General features: G+C 35.1%; 1 protein-coding gene across 5 annotated transcripts in view; it reads right to left on the bottom strand.

The window, feature by feature from the left end:
• LOC145117187 (1-aminocyclopropane-1-carboxylate oxidase homolog 1-like) overlaps window positions 1–13,807 on the bottom strand; it is a 31,926-nt gene extending 18,119 nt beyond the window's left edge. For 2 of the 5 annotated variants that reach the window (XM_079053485.1, XM_079053486.1), the window contains exons 1-3: window positions 13,073–13,804; window positions 12,101–12,422; window positions 11,671–11,853 (exon numbers count right to left, since the gene is read on the bottom strand). In XM_079053485.1, the coding sequence (XP_078909611.1) occupies window positions 11,671–11,853; window positions 12,101–12,422; window positions 13,073–13,599 (1,032 nt within the window). In that variant the 5' untranslated portion in view covers window positions 13,600–13,804. Of the gene's footprint in view, window positions 1–11,403; window positions 11,854–12,100; window positions 12,423–13,072 lie in introns of those variants that run through there. The other 3 variants (XM_079053482.1, XM_079053483.1, XM_079053484.1) reach the window with 3 other exon arrangements.
• Between the last annotated feature and the right edge of the window lie 1,781 nt (window positions 13,808–15,588).

The raw sequence follows: 15,588 nt of genomic DNA, 5'->3' as shown, positions 1-15,588 counted from the left end.
ATATATATATATATATATATATATATATATATATATACACACACACATATATGCACACAAATAGGTGTGTATCTATAGTTTTTATTAAATCATGTTTGTGTACATTTCTTTTATAAAAACGTGTTTGAATAATTTTTTATATAATACATGTTTGTATACATTTTATATATAAACGTGTTTGAAGACAAATGCATTTATTATAAAATAGATGTTTAGAATATATATATATATATATATATATATATATATATATATATATATATATATATATATATATATATATGTTTTTACAAAGGTTGTAAAAATCGCTCGGCGGTAACTCGTCGGTCGACTGGGGTCAAACGATTAATCGGTTTGGCGGGGATTAATCGGAGGATTAATCAGGGACCACAAATTACTAATAAAACTATTTTAAAACTTAATATATCCTAAGAAAAAATAGTATTTGAAAATTTAGAATTTTTAAAATTTGAAAATTTGAAATATTTGGTATAATATTTGAAAATTTGAATATTTAAAAATTTAAAATTTTGAAGTTTTGTAAATTTTGGTGAAATATTTGAAATTTTGAAAATTTGAATTTTTTAAAATCTTCCCGCCGAGGACCGCCTAGCCTGAGTTTGACCGATATTGACCAATTTCCGCTAACAGCCCTAATCGTAATCAGTTGCAGACCGCCTAGCGCTTAGGTGCCGCCTAGGCCGATATTTACAACAATGGTTTTTACAAAAGAAATGTCTACGTTTAGTATGAAATACGTGTTTGTATATATATATATATATATATATATATATATATATATATATATATATATATATATATATATATATATATATCAGTTTGCATACAAATATATTTATAATAAAATAGGTGTTTTTATACATTTTTTTATAAAATGCATTTTGTATACATTTTTTTTATAAAAACGGATTTGTATATATTTATTTACTTAATAAATACATATTTTATAAATAAGTATTTCGTATACAAAAAAGTGTTTTAAAACTAAGTTTTTATATAGAAAATATAAGATTTTTTATGTGAAAATACGTTTCTTTTGTATAAATATGATTTTATAATGAAAAAACATATTTGAAACAAAATTTTGAGAAAAAAAGCTATAAAAACAACTAAAGTTATGATGAATTCATAACAAAGTTCTAAAATATGGACCAAAAGGGTAAATATTGAACCAAATTTGTAATAAAAATTAAAATCTGGGCAAAAAGTATAAAATTTGTAATAAATTTTGAAAATTAGGCTAAAATGTAATTTTTTCAAGTTGGATGACATATTGACCGGGTAAAAGGATTAAATTGAATACGATTACCGGTTTTTAGGACTTAATTGAATAAAAAAAGATATAATGACTAAATCGATTATGAGACCAATATGTAAGGACTTTATTGCAGTTTTCCCTATTTGAAAATTATCTTGATAATTTATCCGACATGGATGCGGTCCAAGTGTTTCTTCAGAGAATAATTTTATTAGTGGGTTGTTTCGTCAGCCCATGAAGGACTTTATTGCAGTTTTCCCTATTTGAAAATTATCCAACTTTGAGGACTTATCATGTATCATGTCCTTTGCCATTTATAGTTAATATATAAATATACTCTGTAATTATTTTGATGTTAATAATGTTTTATTGTGTGGTAACATAGATATCCTAAGGGCATGATAATTTGGGAGCAGTTGCATAGTAAACTAAAGATGGTAATTACAAAAGTTAATGAACTTTTTCATCCTGTCAGAGTAAAGAAACTAAACAAGAAAATTACATACATCTTAAGCGGGTTTATATACACTTTCAAGGTAAAATAAATTTTATTTATAATTTATCTTTTTAGCATTTTCTATTAGCTAATATCGTGATACATGAATTTGATAGATCTGGATTTTGGAGACATTTCCGGTTAGCAATGTATTTGGTTATGAGAAACTTATAAGAATATCCTTCCATATTTAGGTTATGATCCAACTTTTCAACTGAAAGATATGTAATAGCACTAACATGAAGAATGTTTTTTCCTCCCACCTAAAATATCTCACTAGTACTAAAAATGGAAGATTTGCTCAACTTAATCTGTGGAAACGTTAGATTCTCTATCCATCGCAAGAACCACAATCATCCAAACCACTTCCCAACAAACACCACTCTCACCATTCCTTTAATATCCTAGTTAATCCTACGTCGTAACCCGCTCCCAATAGCAACACACGCTTCCAACAACCTGCCATTCACGACCAAACTGCCTATACATAATAATGGATTTAGAATTGTCATAATCTTCAATCTTCATCAACTAGCGATCCTTCTATATATGAGATAATCTTTATGGGATAATCTTGGTAAGGAAATGCCATGTTCTAGGGTACATATGTATTTCCTTGTTTTGAGAAACAAAGTTATGGGTTGTTTGATAAGACTCTTATTGGGTCTGGTAAGAGATTAGGTCTGACTCGGTCAGATTATTCACGTAGTTTGATGTCATAATTAGAAGCCTTTGATTTAGTCTTATAGCCGCTAATATGTCTCTTACAAGATCTGATAAGAGGTTGGGTCTTACTCAGTCTGGCCTTAACTCAATTAAAAACTATCAAACCACGTCTAAGACATAAAAACAATATATTCATTATCCTCTAGGGATATAATTCTACTATCCACATCGATATAGGGCATCGTGAAATGGTGAGAAATGACAATATTTTTATCATTCTTAAGTTCTATCATCATAGTAAAAAGATCAAACAATTGTAAAGTCCTTAATGTTAATAACATCAATATAGTCTACTTTACCATTGACGTATCCTCTTCCTGAGGATGGGTGTGTTGGATTAGTGTCTAAGTCCATAACTATATTTGGTATGTACTTGACCTGGTTGTGCATGGTCCTTTTGGGTTGCCTTCACCAAAGCAACTTGACTGGAGGAATAATATAGAAAGAGGTTATTATGGTTTATTAATATATTATAAGACTAATATATTAAAAGAGAAATCATATTTGTTTAATTAACATTGGTCAATAATTAATTAAGAATTAGTTTTGTGATCAAAAGAAGTTAATTGAACTTAAGGGGGTGAACTGTAATTATGTGATAGTTACAAAGTAGGGCAAGGAAACCCTAATAGATAGGGTGGAAGAATTCTAGGGATAAAGCCTAAAGAATTCGTCCATAGGGATTCTAGAATTATCCTTGGGCTGCTTGGCGGCTAAGTAAACAGATAAGGATAACCATTGAAACCCTAATTTCTACACCTATATAAAGGACCCTAGGCATGAGAATTTCGGCCACTTGAACCCTAGAAGTCCTAGAGCCGAAATTCTCCTCTCCCCTCTCTCTCTTGTTTCCTCCAATTGCTATTGGTGTTTGTGATTCATTAGAGGCACAACACTTGAGGTACTAAGGTTCTCAAGGCTTCAAGATCTTAAATCAACAACAAGGTAGTCATCTAGATCTGTTTACATATGTTAATTTCGAATATCATATGCTAGATCTAGGGTTTGGAAGTCATGGATGAATGCATGTACAAATAGAGAAACCTAGATCCAAGCATTAGGGTTTGCATGAGCACATAGGATGTTCTTTTGGCTCAAGCCCATCAGTGGTATCAGAGCCTTGATTGGTTTCTATTGTATTGATGCCTTGTATGTTCATTCATGCTTTAAAATCGATTTTTGGGCTATCTGTCTGATGAACTCGACGAGTTCCATTGGGAACTCGACGAGTTGGATGAACTCGACGAGTTCCAATGTGAACTCGACGAGTTTAGCTGTCAGACAGAGAGATTTTCGGGATTTCTTGCTGTTTTGCTTAAGGATAATTACCTAAATCGTTTTTGACTAATAAAATCTGAATTTTATTACTGTTTTATGATTATCCTTACCAAATCAAAAAATAATTACCAATTGTTTGAATAATAAATTCCTTATGTGATAATATTTGATTATTTAAATTAATTGTTGAATTATCTTGTAAATAAAATTGATTAGGTCAAATTTAGATAATCATTAAATTAATTGTTTATTTTAAATTATTTGCTATTTGATCATTTGTGTTTTGAAAAGTTCAAAACTTGCCCTCAAGTTTTGAAATTAAAATTTTTTGATTAAAAGTTTAATTTGAACTATTTAAATTTCAAACCCTAGAATTTTACAGGTTTAAAATTCAACCCTGTACTTTATAATATTAAGAGATTAATATATATATATATATATATATATATATATATATATATATATATATATATATATATATATATATATGTATAACTTAAATGCTAGTCTTACCGTTAGTAGGCCTCATTCACGAAGCCGATCTATAAGGGGGGTATAAGGTTATGGCCTATAAAATGGCCGTTTAATGACTGTCCACTCTCACCCACCGCTTCCTTGATTGGTGGAGGGTCGTTAGCCGAACGGGTAGGATAGGGCAACCCTTTCCTCATTAATAAGTATAATGAATTATAAAAGTAACTAAATGTTTTTTTTTAATTCTCAATCTTAGTTACTTTAGGCAAAAGTGAATTGATGAAATTCCATGAAATTTCACTTTATACCCTTGCTAAGACGTTAGTGGAGCGTGTGTGGTTAACCGGCACACTAATTGGGTTCTAAGCAAAGGTGGAAAAGGGTGACTCATCGTTTGTCATAGTTCGATGGAGCGTGTGTGGTTAACTGGCACATCGAATAGGTGACTGTAACAATGAGGGCATCATGTATATTTGCATGGTTATTCACACCCGCTTTGTGATCCTCGGCATCCCAGTCACAACTAGAGGGGAATATCGAGATTTAAACATGCCATTGAAAAGTTCAATGAATCTCAAAAGATCTAGGAGTTTTCAATACATTTAAAAACTTAATCTCTTTTTCGTTTTTCATGGTGGAGAATTAGTGAATTGTCATTCACTTACCTTCAAATTATTTACTTGTTAGATTACGACATCCATTTTCTAATTTGTAAATAATGTTGTTGGATCCTAGCCCTAATTTATCATTTGGGTGTTTAATTGGGGATTCATTTCAATCAAACTTTGTTCTTTTTCTTTTTCAGATGTCGAACGTCAACACCATTCTGGCTCAACTTCTTCTGGCTCGTTCTCACTCATGAACTAGTGTGGGAGAGTGATCTTTAACGGGTCCAATTTCAATGATTGGATCCGCAACATTCGAATGGTCACTCGTTACGAGGACAAAGAGTATGTCCTCGATGAGAAGATAAAGGAGATTGACATCAACACTGCCGTTGCTGAAGAAATCGTGGCCTTTGAGGCCCACGAGTGTGATGCCACAAAAGTCCATTGCATCATGCTGGCGACTATGACTGTAGAACTCCAGAAGTCCTATGAGGACATGTACCCCTATGAGATGCATCAAGATCTGCTGGACCGCTACCACCAGAGCGCTAGGCAAGAAAGGTACGAGATCATCACTTCGATGATCACTACCAAAATGGGTAATGGAGAGTCCCTTACTGCTCATCTGCAAAAGATGCAGAGATATGTCGATCGCCTGCTAAAGTTGAATGTGAACTTTGATGAAGAGCTGGCAATTGATATCATCCTTCATTCCTTGCCTCCCTACTATAGCCAGTTCCGCATGACCTACCACATGAACAAGGAGGAGGTCTCTTTGAGCAAGCTTCAGGGCTTGTTGAGAACTGCTGAGAGCAACCTCAAGGAAAAATCTGTTGCATCAACTCCAACTCCCGTTGTTGCCCCTGTCTTGTCAATAGGGCAAGGGAAGGGTAAGAAGAGGAAGGCTCCCTCAAAGAGCCACCACAAGGGAAAGTCCTAAGATGGAACCTCTTCTAGTGGAACCAAAGTTGGTTCTGCTAAACCCAACTCTAACCCTAAGGAGGCATAGTGCCACCACTGCCACAAGATAGGGCATTGGAAAAGAAGCTGCCCAGATTATCTGCAAGCTATCAAGGATGGGAAGATCAAGTCGTCCTTCGCAGGTACTTACACTATTAAATCTAATGATTCATCGCATGCTATTTCTTGGGTTCTTGATATAGGATGTGGTTTTCATATATGTTCTGATTTGCAGGGACTAAGAAGAAATAAGGATGTGGAGCGTGGAAGGATAAACATAATCATGGGAAACAGAAGATTGTCGCCTGTCACCAAGATTGGAGTATATTCCTTAGTGCTTAGTAATGGATTAGGTTTAGATTTAAATAATTGTTTCTATTCGCCAGATATGGAAAGAAACATCATTTCATTTCATGGTTTATATAAACAAGGATTTAGATATTCATTTGATAATGAAAAGGGTTCCATTTATGTTTATCTTAATAGTGTTTTATATTTTGAAGCATTGCCTTGTAATGGAATATATGAAACTGTGATGGTTGTAGACAAACTAGGAAATGATGTGTTGTGTATTGATTCTTCCAATGATTTGGATAAAGCATGCTTGTGGCATTGTCGACTTGGACATGTCAACAAGAAGCGCATACCCACTCCAAAAGGATGGAGTGTTGGAGTCTTTTGACCTTAGGGACGATGACGTGTGCGAATCTTGTTTACTTGGAAAGATGACCAAGTCACCCTTCACTGGCACTTGTGTGAGGGGTGAGGGTTTATTGGACCTCATACATACAGATGTATGTGGACCATTTAGATCCACCACAAAGTATGCATGCCGCTTCTACGTGACTTTTACCGATGATTATAGCAGATATAGTTATATCTACTTAATCAGGCATAAGTTAGAAACCTTTGAAAAGTTCAAAGAGTTCAAGCAAGAAGTGGAGAATCAGTTGGGTAGGAAAATCAAGATGCTTCGATCTGATCGAGGTGGAGAATACCTAAGTCTTGAATTCCACGACTACCTCAAGGAATGCGGAATTGTTTCGCAATTGACGCCACCTAGGACACCACAGTTGAATGGTGTGGCTGAGAGGCGTAATAGAACCTTGATAAACATGGTTCGTTCCATGATGAGTCGTGCTTCGCTACCTATCTCATTCTGGGGGTATGCCTTAGAGACTGCCGCCCATATCCTTAACTTAGTCCCTACGAAGAAGGTTGCCAATACACCTCACGAGATGTGGACAGGGAAAGCTCCCTCGTTGGAACACATCAAGGTTTGGGGTTGCGAAGTTTTCGTAAGACGAGAGACTCATGACAAGCTCGAACCTCGTAGTGAGCGATGTATTTTCATCAGCTACCCGCAGAAATCCTTTGGATATATCTTCTATAGACCGAGTGACAATGTTGTCTTCGTTGTGAGGAGAGGGGTTTTCCGAGAGCGAGAACTCATAAGCCAATGGGACAGTGGGAGGCAAATCAATCTTGAAGAGCTTCAAGAGTCGAGCGATGAAGGAACCTCTAACACTAGCATTCAACCCGAGGAGGAAACTCCGGTTGAACCAATTGACGAGTCCTTACCTCTTAGACGTTCCGAAAGGGTTAGTGTTCCACCCCAGTTTTATGGTTTTCATATCACTACAGAAGGGGATACGTTCATTAGTGATAGTAAACTAGTGAATCTGGACGAACCTAACAACTATAAGGAAGCCTTGGCAGGCCCAGAGTCTGCGAAATGGAAAGAGGCTATGGACAGCGAGATTCAGTCCATGTATGACAACCAAGTTTGGAGTTTGGTTGAATGTGCCAGGTCGTAAGACGGTCGGGTGCAAGTGGATCTTCAAGAAGAAGACCGACATGGATGGGAATGTACACACCTATAAGGCGCGATTGGTTGCGAAGGGTTTCACTCAAACTCCTGGAGTTGACTATGATGAAACCTTCTCACCAGTTGCGAAGATAAAGTCTATCAGGGTGATGCTAGCCATTGCTACATTTCATGACTATGAAATATGGCAGATAGATGTCAAAACCGCCTTCCTTAACGGGAAGTTGGCTGAGGATGTGTACATGACTCAGCCAGAGGGTTTTGTCGATGCGAAGCACCCTAATAGAGTGTGTAAGCTTGAGAAGTCCATTTATGGACTAAAACAAGCATCTCGCAGATGGAATCTTTGTTTCGATGAGAAAGTCAGAGAGTTTGGTTTTCTGCGAAGCGAGGATGAATCATGTGTATATGTCAAAGCCAGTGGGAGTATAGTAAGCTTCCTCGTATTGTATGTCGATGACATACTACTCATAGGAAACGACATCCCAACCCTGAAGGAAATTAAATCATGGCTTGGGAAGTGCTTCGCTATGAAGGACCTCGGAGAGGCTGCCTATATTCTGGGAATAAGGATAGTGAGAAACAGAAGTAAGAGACTAATAGGACTTAGTCATAATACTTACTTGGACAAAGTACTAAAACGTTTTAGTATGGAGAATTCTAAGAAGGGAAAGTTACCGATCCAAAGTAATGCCAAGTTGAGTAAGACTCAAAGCCCGAGTACCGAAGTCGAGATAGCAGAAATGAGCCGAGTACCATACGCTTCCGCAGTTGGCTCGATTATGTATGCTATGACTTTTACTCGCCCTGATGTGGCATTCTCTTTGAGCATGGTCAGCAGATATCAAGGGAACCCTGGAAAAGCACATTGGACCGCAGTCAAGAATATTCTTAAGTACCTTCGGAGGACCAAGGAATGGTTTCTAGTCCTCGGTGGGAGTGATGACTTAAAGGTGCGAGGGTACAGTGACGCCAGCTTTCAGACCGATAAGGACAACTATCGTTCGCAGTCGGGCTGGGTCTTTACCCTTAATGGAGGAGCATTGACTTGGAAAAGTTCCAAGCAGGAGACCGTAGCTGATTCAACGTGCGAATCAAAGTACATTGTAGCGAGCGAAGCGTCAAAGGAGGCAATATGGTTGAAGAACTTCATCGGAGACCTTGGAGTTGTGTCGGCCATACAAGAGCCTATGGAAATTTTTTGTGATAATGAAGGAGCGGTTGCCTTGACCAAGGAACCAAGGGATCATGGCAGATCTCGGCATATCGACAGAAAATATCACTTTATTCGACATCAAGTGGAAGAAGGACTCCTCGTAGTAAAGAGGGTATCATCAGAGGATAACCCAGCAGATCAGCTTACGAAGGGACTGAGCAGGGTTAAGCACTTGCAGCACGCTAGGAGCATTGGGCTGAAGGACGATATTAGTTTAGATTAGATTGTTCAGAAACGTGTAATAGATAAATTGTAATTAACATTCGATGATTAAATAAAAGAGTATTCTTTATTAGTAATGTTACTGTCTTATGTTAATTGTTTACCTATTGTTTCATTTTGCGTGTTTTGACTTCCTGAATAACAAGATTATTCGAACGGTCCACAGTCGTTCATATGTTGGAAGTAGGTATGAATGAAGACTGTCATGAATTGATGTGTAGATTGTCTGAAGAGTATTAGACATAGCAAAAGTTTGCTACAATGTTCATGAGTGCTTATGAGTTTGATTTGAGCATTGGATTAAACCCGCGCTTGCTGGAATCACTTCATGGAATTTGTCACGAGTGATCGCAAGACGATAATATCATATGGTCTTAAAACCTAGATATATGGTTTATTGTTTGCTAATTGGTTGTGCATTGATAATGCGTAAACGCATCAGTAACTTGATGTTATAAAACGCATTGTTGTGTATGATTTGATTAGTGGATAGTAAATGCATATAAGTTAAAGTTTATCTGTTCCTTTTATCCTAAGAGGGTAAAAGCGATATCAGGGCCCCTCGATGATTTGATTTGACTTATGTGTCGGGCCCGGTCAGGATTGAATTGATGTGTTCAATTAAGTTCTATGTCAAATGAATTAGAGATCGAGAAACAACTGCTGGACAATAAGTATGACTATGTTCCATGTATTTTTCCGCACGATATCTAGAACAAAGGATTATACGATCCCTTATCTGAAGGACAGGTTATTGATAAGATCAAGAGTTTTGAGAACTGCAATTGCTAATCGGATTCAGAAGGTGCATTTGCATTTATAGTTATTAGACTTATCCAAGTGGGAGACTGTTGGATTAGTGTCTAAGTCCATAACTATATTTGGTATGTACTTGACCCGGTTGTGCATGGTCCTTTTGGGTTGCCTTCACCAAAGCAACTTGACTGGAGGAATAATATAGAAAGAGGTTATTATGGTTTATTAATATATTATAAGACTAATATTTTAAAAGAGAAATCATATTTGTTTAATTAACATTGGTCAATAATTAATTAAGAATTAGTTTTGTGATCAAAAGAAGTTAATAGAACTTAAGGGGGTGAACTGTAATTATGTGATAGTTACAAAGTAGGGCAAGGAAACCCTAATAGATAGGGTGGACGAATTCTAGGGATAAAGCCTAAAGAATTCGTCCATAGGGATTCTAGAATTATCCTTGGGCTGCTTGGTGGCTAAGTAAACAGATAAGGATAACCATTGAAACCCTAATTCCTACACCTATATAAAAGACCCCTAGGCATGGGAATTTCGGCTACTTGAACCCTAGAAGTCCTAGAGCCGAAATTCTCCTCTCCCCCCTCTTTCTCTCTCTCTCTCTCTCTCTCTCTCTCTCTCTCTCTCTTGTTTCCTCCAATTTCTATTGGTGTTTGTGATTCATTAGAGGCACAACACTTGAGGTGCTAAGGTTCTCAAGGCTTCAAGATCTTAAATCAACAACAAGGTAATCATCTAGATCTGTTTACATATGTTAATTTCGAATATCATATGCTAGATCTAGGGTTTGAAAGTCTTGGATGAATGTATGTACAATTAGATAAACCTAGATCCAAGCATTAGGGTTTGCATGAGCACATAGGATGTTCTTTTGGCTCAAACCCATCAGGGTGAACATCCCACCATGATGTAGTTTTATGTTCAATATGTTTTCATAGTCTTCTATAAAACCCAACTAAATAAATAAATATTTATTGGACAATCAAATCACAAAAGTTGGTATCATAAAAGTATAGTTGACCATATATAATGAAAGCGGGGGAATAAGAATCAAAGGTGAGGTCAGAGAATCAAAGGCAAGGACAGAGAGTACAAACCATATATACACTTCACGTCTACTTGGTAGCATTTACTTCTCACACTCTACAGCTGAATCAATGACCATGATATGATTTACACTGATACAATTTATGTGTAGTTGAGTCTACTTAAGTCGGATGATCACCATTTTGGGCAAGGTCAATGGACTTGAGTCTACTTAAGTTACTAAACTATGTTAGAAACAAAGAGACGAAGAGGGATGTAGAACGGTACATTTTGAAATGACCAAAAATACTTTTATGTGCATGGCACATGTACATGCACATGAGGGTTTCTTGAGTGTAAAAAAAACAAGAGTTAGCGTGAGGGACCAAAGACGACAATTTAGGTTCAAATAGGAATCATCTTTGCAACAAATGCTAAGTTTAGACCAAAGGTTTATATTTACCAAATGTTTGGACCAAATATGTAATTTACTCTATAAATTATTGGACTTACATGTTCTCAATATAACAGACTTCTTTTTCAACCGTTATATATAATACACAATATATAAATAATATAGAAAGCACTACATTTCCCAAATCTAATAGCCAACGGTGGGAAATTATCTTCTTATCTGATATTTGTAATCTTTATCTTTATGAAATTATAAAAGGAAAACCCTCTTAACAACGAGTCCCGTACCATGATCATTCATAACTTGAAGTAGTCAAGGCCGGATTTGTCAATAGGTTTTGTAAAAAATTTGTTCATGTACTCACTTACCAAGAAATCTTGATATACAGGCTGTGTACTTCCATCAGATTGTAAGGTTAACTCCTTGATTGGTCCATAAATCTTCGGAGGAACAGCAACACCGGTGAAAAAACATGCCATGGAAATCCGTGGGCCATTGTGGTTAGCCAAGACTCTATGATCAACACTTTTAAACTTGTCGTTCGATACAATCTAGACAAAAAAAAAAAAAAAAAAAAAAAAAAAAAAAAAGTCGTTACACCAATAATCTAAAAGAGTGTTTTAAAAACAAAAATAGTGTCTATGAAACCCATGGACGCCCCTTCCAGGTCTCACAACTAAAATGCAAAAAAGCCAAATATCATGTCTCCAGTAAAGTCATGGTTTTGAATCAACTGATGAGAGGTTGCTAGAATAATAACAGAATACAAGGCATGCCAACTAGGAAGTTGAAAAAAACCTGTAAAAAGTCACCGATATTGACCACGAAACCTCCGGCAAGGGGTGGAACGTCAGTCCATTGGTCATGGTGGCGGACTTGAAGGCCACCAATATTATCTTGAAGGAGAAGAGTGAGAAACGAGGGATCGGTGTGTTTGCTAGATCCAAGGGTTAGCTCCGGTTCTGGGCATGGCGGATAGTAGTGGCACACGAAAGTGCGGCCATGACAACACTCCAAATCTTGGAGGTGGTTGGGCCGGAGTCCGAGGGCTTCTGATAATAGCTCTAATAGAGTACCACCAAATTTTGTCACGTGTTTTATGTATTCAAGCATTGTTTCTCTGAAATAAAACCATATAATAATTAACTCTTTGTTTGTTTTTTTTTTTTTTTTACCTTTTCAAAATGATAATTTTAGAAAGTTGAGTTATAATTAATGTATTTCACATTTAATTATGACAATATTTTCTATAATTAATGTTTTTTTTGTGATTTGTAACATATTTAATCGGTTAAAATTTCACTTAAGATGTTAAACTGTTTTGCCTAATCTATGATAAATCATAAAATGTAACCCAAAACAATCAACTTACTAATGTGTGACCTCTATTCTCAATTGGACTAAAACTATGCAACAAAATTAAACAAAAAAATAATATTATTAATATACATATGAAAGCTTTTATCTATTTTCCACCAAATAAATCCATTTCTAATTTGGCTAAGAAGTTTAATATAACAGGAAAAAAAGTCTTAAAATTGCAAAAGTTTTCATGTTCAATAATTTGGATAAAAGTTGGTTGTCATTTTTTGTACCAATTAAATACTAAAAATAGCTACAAAATTAGCTTATAATATACCCTTTCAAAAAAGAAGTCCACTAAAGATAGATCTTATTGTTGGATTTTAAACTTTGGTGATAGAAAAAAGAACCGATTATAAGTAGGAAATAAGAACATAACCATATATAAAAGGGTAAGAAACACCATGCCTGCAAACTGAAGGAACTTCATCGGGAGTAAGTTCATCTAAAATAAACATCGACAGAGTCAACGTATCCCTCCAATTAGCAGCTCGAGATTGATACAGGTCAAGATTACTTTCAAATCTCACCTTGTTCATTCGATCTCGTGAATAAAACTTCATCTTGATTTCACTCTCTTGTTCATGAAACATCCGAATACAATCGATCGTTTCATCCAACAAACTTTTAGGGATTTCATGATTAATCACTTGGAAGAAGCCCCATGTTTCTGAAGCCACTCGAATTTGTTCAACGATCTCCTTTCGTCGATCACCTTTTTCACTGCCTGTTAAATCGATAATCGGAATTTTTAAGCTTACCTTGCTGCTATTCAACTCTTCAACTAGTTCATCATGTGGTCGGATGAAAATTCTGGGAATTTTCGTAACTCCTGCGTCAACTAATCCTTTTACACCTGCTTTCGTTTCATCGAAGACCTTCAGCGCATCAGCTCGATCGTATTGTTCAGTGTCTTCATTGCTGAAGATGTCCATCGTTTCAGTTTGGTAATTATGGAACTGATTGAATGAAAGAAGGAGATGATCTGTATACAGAAAAGATTAACTTCATCGATCTCTATAAGTCAGCTGTAATATTTATGAGCGTTACGTAAAGACGCAGTGATCTGAAGAGCTGTTCATGGTCAACGTTTTTCAGGCACCAAAAACGAGAAAATATTATTCAATTGCTGTTGAATACCTAATGTTTTGATTATTCTACATGGTAAGGTCCATATGTTGATTGTTGACAAAAAGATTGTAATTTTGACTAATATCTTGTTCGAGAAGTTAGACATGTTTCCTCTAAAAAAAAATAAAAAATAAATAAATAAATAAATAAATAAATAATGATACTGGGATTTTTGATTTGTATACATTTGATCACTAATTTTTTTTCTTTCATATTTACTCTTTCAACTTGTTTAATTGTATACATTTAGTCTTAATTACCGGCTACTTCAAGTAAACCGGAAAAAATAATTTAGAAAGGTAATATATTTCTCATTTTGTACACATTTAATCTTTAATATTTTTTTGCACGTTTAGTCATTAATATATATATATTTTTTGCAAAATAAATCCTTATTGTTTTTGTACAAATTCGATACATATAACCGTTTTTTTAAGTTTTCTTACGACATATTATGTGGGACAATCATTAAGAAGGTGTTTAGGGTTGTTCATGCATATGGCCACCGCGACATCGATTAATTGGTTGCTTAGTTCTTGTGGTTTGACTTAGGTCTTGTGTTCTGAACGTCGTAATTTTTTCATACGATCACGGATTTTAACGATCATTATATCCACATGTTCGTATTTGAGTCTACTACAATTTTCTTTTAGATTATTTCCATTAAAATCAATATATTTCTATTTACGATTCTATTAAAAAAAACGTTCATACGTACATTTATAAAGAACGCATGGATATAAAGATCGTAAGTAAAAATGTATTGCTTTTTAACGGAAGTAATCTAAATGAAAGTTGTAGTAGACTCAAATATGAACGCGTTGATATAAAGATCGTTAAAATATGTGATCGGTTGAAGAAGTTTTGACGTTCAAAACACAAGACCTAAGTCAAACCACAAGACCTAAGCAACCAAGCAACCGAGGCAGCGGTGGCCAGAAGCATGAACATCCCCGAACACCTTATTAATGATTGTCTCGCGTAGGATGTTGTGAGAAAAACCTAAAAAAAACCGGTCATAAGTATTGAATGTGTACAAAAACAACAAGGACTTATTTTGCAATAAAAAAATATTAAGAACTAAATGTGCAAAAAAATATTAAGGACTAAATATGTACAAAGTAAGAAATATATTACCCTTTTAATTCATTTTTACCGGCTTACCTGAAGTAGCCGGTCATAAAGACTAACTGTATACACTTAAACAAGTAAAAGGAGTAAATGTGGACAAAAAAAACTCAATGAGTAATGTGTACAAATCGAAAAGTATATTACCATTTTAAGTCATTATCCCTATGGTATTTTATCCATTTATACACTTTGGCATTTCATTGAATTGTTTTCTTAAAAATAGTTCTAAAAAATTTAGACTTTGGCAAAGCAAATGTGTACTTTTAAATACCTGTCTATGAAATCATATATTCCTTGTTTTCTGAACTAAGATACCATTCTACCAAACCAGGGAAAATGATTTATAAGAGTAAGAAAGTACTATAATTGTACAAAAAATCCCATTAAACTTTTTGATGTATACGTATTGCCAACCAACTCTAGCTTTTGTAAACGCGATGGTGGACCGTAGTGTATGCATGGGGTAGTTTGTGCTACTCCTCAAACTTTTCCGAGTATTAGTAAATTTTTGAATTCTTTTACGTATAGATGGAACCACTGAAAAATAAATGTGCTACCCCCTACATTTTTTAGTCTAAGAAAATAGTCCAAACTTGAATAATATGATAATTAAATACCCTACATTTTTTAGTCTAAGAAAATAGTCCAAACTTGAATAATAT

The sequence above is a fragment of the Lactuca virosa genome, chromosome 5, assembly GCF_052849685.1.
Source record: "Lactuca virosa cultivar CGN04683 chromosome 5, Lactuca_virosa_CGN04683_v6, whole genome shotgun sequence".
Taxonomy (NCBI): Eukaryota; Viridiplantae; Streptophyta; class Magnoliopsida; order Asterales; family Asteraceae; genus Lactuca; species Lactuca virosa.
This window is presented reverse-complemented; position numbering and strand designations above follow the sequence as displayed.